We start from the raw sequence: 8,017 nt of genomic DNA, 5'->3' as shown, positions 1-8,017 counted from the left end.
ATTTATGATTTCTTAATCATGACTCTACCCATCCATTCTCTAATCTGCGCTCCTTCCTACTCCCTTTCCTTCCCTGTTAACCCTCTGCAGTTGTTTCTGATCTGATACATATTTTTTTGATATGTGTATTTTTGATGGACTCAGTTTAATTGGTGATACTTTTAAAATCCTGGAATTAGCCTTATCTCTAAGAGGTTCACATGAAGATAATCCAACAGAGTATGGAACTATCACATGTAAGTGAAGTCTTGTTGAAGATTGTTAAAAAATGACTGCAAGTACATCAGCAAGGAACTGCTAGAAAGTAAAGCTGGATTCAGAAGAGCCATGGCATGAGGAAGAAATATCATTGTTGTCGGAGATTTTGACTAAAACAGAAATAGAAGAAAGATACATGCTTATGTTTTATTGACTATGCAAAAGCATTTGATTGTGTAGATTATAACAAATTACAGATAACATTGAGAAGAATGAGAATATCGGAACACTTAATTTGTGCTCTTTTGAACCTATACATAGTCCAAGAAGCAGTTGTCTAAAACAGAATGTTAAGGGAACACTGCATAAATCATTTAAGTAGCTGAAGACTCTATGAAGATGAATGTAGCATTGAGATTGGTGGAAAACTCATTAGCCTGCATTATATCGATGGCACAAGCTTGCTTGCAGAAAATGAAGAAGACTTGAAGCAATTTTTGAAGAAGATAAAAGACTACAGCCTTCAATATTAATTACATCTCAACATTAAGAAAACAGAAGTCTTCACCACTGGACCGACAGTCAACATCATTATAGATGGAGAAAAGATTGAAGTTGTCCAGGATTTTGTTTTATATAAATCTACAATCAACGCCCATTGTAGCACTAGTAAAGAAATCATGTGTTGCTATCAAGGACTTCTCTGAGGTTCTAAAGAGCAGGGATAGTAGTTTGCAAGCCATGGTATTTCAATCTGCTTTTTGTCCATCTGAACTTCGAACAATGAATAAGGAAGACCCAGGAAGAACCAGTCTCTTTAAATTGGCAAGAGTTTTGACTATACCATAGACTGCCAAAAAATAAAAATCTGTTTTGGAGGAAGTATAACCAGGGTATTCCTTAGAGGCACATGAATTGTCTCATATACTTTGGGCATGTTTTTAGAAGGGGCTAGTTTGTGGACATCATCTAGACATTATGCTTGGGTCAAAAAAAGAGAGGAAGACAGAGATAAGTTGACACAGTGTCTACCACAGTGGACTTGAGCTTGACAGAGATCATGAGGTTGGTTCAGCATAAGGAAAGATAATGATCTCCTGTCATTTGGTTACTATGAGTTGTAGTTGATTGGATGACATCTAACAGCAATTAAGACATTCTGAATTTGGACTTCTAGCCTCACTGCACTCCGATGGACACATGGTTCAATCAACCAGCTGCTCTATGGAAAAAGGATGGGCAATCTCTTGTGTGATTAAACTGTCTCAGCAAACCCACTGAAGTGTCAGCTACGAGTCAATTCCAACTTGACAGCACACAGCAACAAGTTGTGAGAAGATAAATTATGTGAAAAATCATCTGTTGCAGCATCTCTTGTTAATAACAGCACTAAATAATCAAAGACACTTATTCATTCTAATTCTGGGCATGGAGACCAATGTTCTGTGCTTTTTCAAGCCCTCTAGGTAATTTGGATTATATGATAGAGTTCCCAGTATCTCTGCAGCCAAAACCATACTCTTATACCATGGATAGACTGTGAGTGTCGCATGGTCCTGATCTCCTCAATGGTTTGCAGTAGCTTTGACTTCAAGGAATCTCTGTTTACTACAATGTCCACTACAACTAAATTCTCTGTGTATGTGTGAGATGTAACTGGAAGTGATGCTGTAGTTTGTATTTCTCCATTAAGAGATTCCTTAGCTCAGAAACATTTAGGAGCATATTTTAATCCTTAGATTTATACCTCTTACTAGTGTAGGTTTCTGTAATATCTCAGAAATGGTGGTGTGGTCGCTAGCTCTCTAACTGCAGATATATGACCTTGCAAATCAGCATGGATTTGAGAAAGAGTGTGTTTATACACATGGTACAGCAAGACTTTGAGACAAACAAGTGGCAAGGCTTGAGGGAGATTAGAGCAGACCCTGTTATCAAGACTCTCGTGATGGTTTTGGAAAGACTTTGGCATTGCTGTGGAAAAACTGCGGCAAGGTGTGAGCAGAGGATCTCTGAGGTAAAGGCCACAGTTAAAGCTGTTTGCTGTTTTTGCTGGATGTTTGAAGGAGAAGCTGACTTTTAACTTGTTGGATGCTGGTTTGCTTGGAGGCAAAACTTGCTGTATGATTTACACGTGACTGCTGAACTGAAACCAGTGCCTGGACTAATTGAGGAATTGTGCCTTGGAATGTAGGCTAAAACCTGGACTTGTTTTGGATAATAATTCTTTGCCTCCCCACTGTCCCAACTTCTTTCCATAATAAACCCTATTGTTGGTACCATAACTGTGAGTCAACAATGAATAAACAAACCTCTTGCTGTTGGTGTGGCTTTAGCAGCACCACGGGGCTGGGTTACAGGTTCTTTATCTGCTTTCTAACCTGAGGCAATCTTAACTCCTTTTGGCCCTTTCAGAGAGACACTCATGGCCCTGTTCTGCCTCTGTGTCCTCTTTGCTTCTCTTTAGACAGCTGTCCTTTTGTTTGGTCTTACTTGGATCTTTTTTTTTTAAACTAAATTATGCTAGATAAAGCCATAAAATGCATGCATTATTTTTACCTTTTTATTTCATAGGGTGTTCCAATTAGACTTGAAGTTGGGCCACGTGATATGAAGAGCTGTCAGTTTGTAGCTGTGAGACGAGATACTGGAGAAAAGATAACAGTCACTGAAAAGGAGGCTGAGACGAAGCTTCAAGCTATTTTGGAAGACATTCAAGATAATCTTTATACAAGGTTGGCTCCTCAGAATTGTCTGTTTTCCTCAAATCTTGGTCAGCCTTTGAAATCTATACCATTGCATTCTTTGACTGGTCCACTGAAAGTAATGTCCCCTCTCTTAGCTCCCTTAGTACTTCACTGACCTGTTTTTGGCTTTTGGCTTGTGCAAATATCATAGCTGAATGTTTCTTTATGTACACTGGCAGCATACACCACCTACTTGCTTATGGTTCAGTTTCTTTAAAGGAAAGCAGCTCTCCTTTTGCTTATTTTTTGGTGCTGTTAAAATGTTAACTGAAAGGTTGGCCAGTCAAAATCGACTAGCCACTCTGGGAGAAAGATTGTGGTAGCTTTCTGTAAAGATTTACAGCCTCAGAAACCCAATGAAAGCCCACTGTGGGTTGGAATCAACTTGAGGCGTGGGTTGGGTTTTGCTTTTGTAAAGTTTTATAAGAGCCCTGACGATGTAGTGCCTAACTGCTAACTGAAAGATTAGCAGATCACATCCACCAGATGTGGGCAAATCCTCTCATTTGTATTATGACACCTCTGTCTAACCCACATCGGGAGCAGTGTAATTCAGTGGTAGATCACTTACCTTCTGTGCAGGAGATTTCAGGTTCAGTTCCTGACAGTACACCTCAAGCCTCTCCACCACATGCCTGTCAGTGGAGATTTGTGTGTTGCTATGATGCTGAACAGTTTTCAGAAGGGGCTGCTAGACAAAAAAAAAAGAGCAAGAAAGACCTGGAAATCTGTCAAGAAATCAGCAGTGAAGACATTGACAAATCCTAACAATAGATCTGCAGTTAATTGCAAGGCTTGAATAGGCCTGGGCATCATTTCATTCTTTCACCAGGGCCTGACTCTATACCACCTCACATTAACAACAACTCACATTAAACCTCCGTCTGTTTTGCCTTGGAAGGAATGAACTAACTTAGGTTTTGATTTTGTTATTAACTTTTTTTTTAGGCAAATGATTTTGTTTTACTCGCTCTGAAATGAGACTGATAATAAGTATCTTGAAGGGTTATTTCTAAGGTTTACCTGTTACACAACTGAAATACTGTATATCGAGTTTATTTGAACTCATTTTAGAGATGGAATATTAGAAAGCCACTCATCTCTCATTGCCAGCCTTCAAATAGTGCATTTGTGCAGTGGCTGCCTTCTAAGTTGTCTTCCTGTAGTCACCTGGGAGCTCTGTGACTACACACATACCTGGGCCTTACACTAGAGATTTTGATTCATTAGGTTTAAGATTGTTGTTTTGTTTGTACCCCTGAATGTGAACTGACGTAGTGGGGTTTACAGAACCAGTAAATCACATGGGAAGAAATTGTCCCATCTTTCTCCCACAGAGCACAGTGCCTTTATCACTGAGCTACCTATCTGTGGTATTAAAATGCTGTATGTACACGTCTGTAGTTGCTAAACCTTTGTTGTTAGATGCCATCAAGTCAAGTACTTCTAATAGCAAACCTATGAACAGGTTGAGCCTTGCCCTATTCTGCATTGTCCTTATAATCTCTGATGTGCTCTAGACCATTGTCACAGTCACTTTGTCAGGCCATCTTGGGGGAGGTCTCACTCTCTTCCTATGACCTTCCACCAAAGTGGCTCCTACTGGCAACATACTCAAAATATATAAACAAAGTGTCACCATCTTTCCCTCTGTGGGGCACTCCGGTTGCACTTCCTCGAAGACAGATTTGTTTGTTCTTTTAGCAGTCTATGGAATATTCTGTATTAAACCTCAAAAGCATTGATTCTTCTCTCATCCTTATTCACTGCCAAATTCACTGCCAAAGTTTAAAATGCATAGGAAGTAATTGAAAGGACTGTAGCTTGGATATTTTAAAAATTATTTTATATTGGTTTGCATGTACAATTCATATACATTTTATTTCACAATTCACGTTATGTTTCATATGGTCATTCCCATACATTGTATTTTATAAAATTAATCACTGTTGATCCATGCTCACCATTAAACTGCCTTTTCAGGTCCCCACTGGATCTGTCCCAATTCCAATTCCTTCAGCCTCTCCCTCTGTCCATCAAACTCTGTTACCTTGGAATTTCTTACCCTCCCCCGTGCTCAGACCCCTTCTCCCTCAGCCCTTTAGACTTTTGTACACATCTTACTAGTTATCTTTCTGTTTCTGTAATAACCTTACGCAGTATTTGTTAGTTTACTCAGCACAGTGCCTTCCCAAGTTATGTAATAATTTTTGAAATTGTTGTTCCTGAGTGCTGCCTAGTATTCTATGTGTGAATATAACACAATTTCTCAACCCATTCGATTGTGGTTGGACATTTGGGCTGTTTCTATGTTCTTGCTATTGTGAACAATACTGTTATGGACATTGGTGTACAAATCCCTGATTGTTTCTCAGTTTCCTTGGGATATATTCCTAGCAGTGTAATAGGTGGGCCATGGAATTTCTGTGTTCAGCTTTGTGAGGAAACTCCAAAAATGCCTACTAGAGTAGTCTTACCATTTTATAATCCCACCAACAACAGTGTATGAGAGTTCTAATCTCTCCACACCCTCTCCAACTTTTATTTATTGCTTACTGTCTTTTGCCACTGCTACTGGGATGACATTATATCTCATTGTACTTTTGATTTGCATCTCTCTTCTTGACAGTGATTTTTTTTAAATTTTATATTGATTTGCATATAAAATTCTTATACATGTTTCAGTCATATACATTGTGGGTCTTTTATGTTTGTTTTATATTTTATTCTGATTTATTTAAAAAGTTTGAATACGTTATTTTTCACAGAAGATCCTTCCTATTTCCTTCATCCTACCCACTCCTCAAACTTTGCACCCCTCTAATTAACACCCTTCCCCTCCATCCTCACCTCTCCATTTCCACCCTCCCTCCTGCCTTGGATCCTCATACTCATTCTATAATAATGGTTTTATACAGTATTTGTCCTTGTGGGACTGAGTTAGTTCACTCAGCAAATGCTCTTCAGTCTCTCCCAAGTTAGATAGTAACTTACAAAATGATTTCTCCTGCTTGCTGTGTAGTATTCCATTGTATCGATGTACCACAACTTCTCAATCCATTCATTTGTAGTTTTGCCAGTGATTTTGAGCATTTCTTCATGTGTCTGTTGGCCATTTTAATGTCTTTCTCTGTGAAAAGTTTTTCCCATGCCTTTTCCCCCCACTTTGCAATTCGGTTATCAGACTTTCTTGTGGAAGCCCTATAGTATTCTGTAAACTTTCATTATGAGACTTTGCTCTGAGATGTCATTGCCAAATGTTTTTTCCCACTCAGTAGGTTTTCTTTCACCTTACTGGAAAACATGTTTGATGCACACAGGGACTTAATCTTTAGAAGGTCCCAGTCCCATTCATCAATTTTATCCTCTCCTGGTTGTATATTTCTGACTGCATTTGCTAGCCTCTTTATACCATAGACTCAGTCTTCCAAATTTGATCCCATTTTGTCTTTTATGATCTTTATGGTTTTGGGCTTTACCCCTATAAGTCTCTAACCCATCTTGAGTTGATTTTTGTGTTTATTGTGAGATATGAATTCTACTTCAGCTTTCTTCAGTTAGAAGTCCAGGTTGCCAGCATCAGTTGTTCAAGAAGTTGTCTTTTCCCGATTTGACAAGCTTTCTTTGTTAAACACCAGCTGACTGTACGTTGGTAAATTAGTAATTTCTGGGTTATCAGTTCTGTTCCATTGGTCTCTGTGTCTGTTATTGTACCAGTATATGCTGTTTTGGTTATTACAACTGTGTAGTAGGTTTTGAAACTAGGGAGTGCTCTGCCTCCCACTTCATTCTTGCTTTTCAAAAGTGCTTTGCTTGTTCATGGTCTCTTTCCTTTGAAAATACACTTGCCAATTTCCTTTTCTATCTCTTTGAAAAAGGAATTTGGTGTCTGTATTGGAATTGCATTAAAAATGTAGATTGGTTTCGGTACGATTGCAGTTTTCACTATATTGAGTCTTCCTATCCATGGCCAGCGCACATTTTCCCATTTATTTAGGTCTCTTATGTTTCTTGCAGTAGAGTTTTGTGATTTTCTTTATAAAGGTCTTTGTGTCTCCAGTTAGGTTTATTCCCAAGTATCTCAATTTGTGGTTGGCTCTTATAAATGGTATTACTTTTTAAGTTTCTCTCTTTTGGGGGAGGGGGGGCGGTGGCTCTTTTTTTACTGTTAAGAAATCTCACTAAGTTTTTTACATTGATCTTGTATCCTGCCACTCTACTAAAGTGATCTACTAGGTCTAACCATTTTCGTCTGCATATAACTACGGTTTTACCACCTCTTTTCCGATCTAGATGCCTCTCCTTTTGTTCTCTTGTATTTCCCTATCAAGTACTTACAATAAAGTATTATAGAGGAGTGGGGACCATGGGCATTCTTGTCTGATCCCTGTTTGCAAGGGTAATACCTCTAGTCTTTCTCCATTGAGAATGATGTTGGCTCTTGGTTTTAAATATATATTTTTCACTATGTTGAGGAAGTACCCTTTTATTCTGTTTTGCTGAGTGTCTTAATTAGAAAGTGTTGGATTTTTTCAAAGACCTTTTCTGCGTCCTTGATAGGATCATGTGATTCTTGTTCTTTGCTTTGTTAATATGATGAGTTACATTTGTTGTTTTATGTTGAACCTTCCTTGCATACACTTGGTAATAATGAAGTTTATTTTTATGTGCTATTGAATTATATTGGCCAGAAGTTTGTTAAGGATTTTTGCATTCATGAGAGATACTGCTCCCTAATTTTATTTTTTGGTAATTTCTTTGCCTAGTTTTGGTATTAGGGTTATGCTTGCTTCATAGAATGACTTTGAGATTGCTCCTTCTTTTTCTATTTTTAAAAATAGTTTAAGTGAAATTGGTAGTAGATCATCTGGATGTTAGATAGAATTCAGTTGGGAAGCCATCTAGGTCGAGACTTCTTTTGTGAGGGAGTCTTTTTTATGACCTCAATTTCTTCCTTCATGATGGGTCTGTTTAAGTGTTCTATCATCTGTCCATGTCAGTCTGATAGGGAGTGAATTTCAAGGAATTTGTCCATTTCCACTAGTTTTTCAAATTTATCTCTTTGATGGAGG

At 38.2% G+C, this 8,017-nt stretch overlaps 1 protein-coding gene across 1 annotated transcript in view; it reads left to right on the top strand.

Moving 5' to 3' along the window:
• Nucleotides 1-8,017, top strand: part of EPRS (glutamyl-prolyl-tRNA synthetase) — an 84,788-nt gene that overhangs the window by 73,005 nt on the left and 3,766 nt on the right. Inside the window, exon 28 of the mRNA XM_006894591.1 lies at nucleotides 2,773-3,021. Coding sequence (XP_006894653.1) covers nucleotides 2,773-3,021 — 249 coding nt within the window. The remainder of the gene's footprint in view (nucleotides 1-2,772; nucleotides 3,022-8,017) is intronic.

The sequence above is a fragment of the Elephantulus edwardii genome, unplaced genomic scaffold, assembly GCF_000299155.1.
Source record: "Elephantulus edwardii isolate Elephantulus edwardi_28Jun2011 unplaced genomic scaffold, EleEdw1.0 scaffold00146, whole genome shotgun sequence".
NCBI lineage: Eukaryota > Metazoa > Chordata > Mammalia > Macroscelidea > Macroscelididae > Elephantulus > Elephantulus edwardii.
The sequence above is the reverse complement of the archived record's forward strand: the minus strand, read 5'-3'. Positions and strand labels throughout refer to the sequence as shown.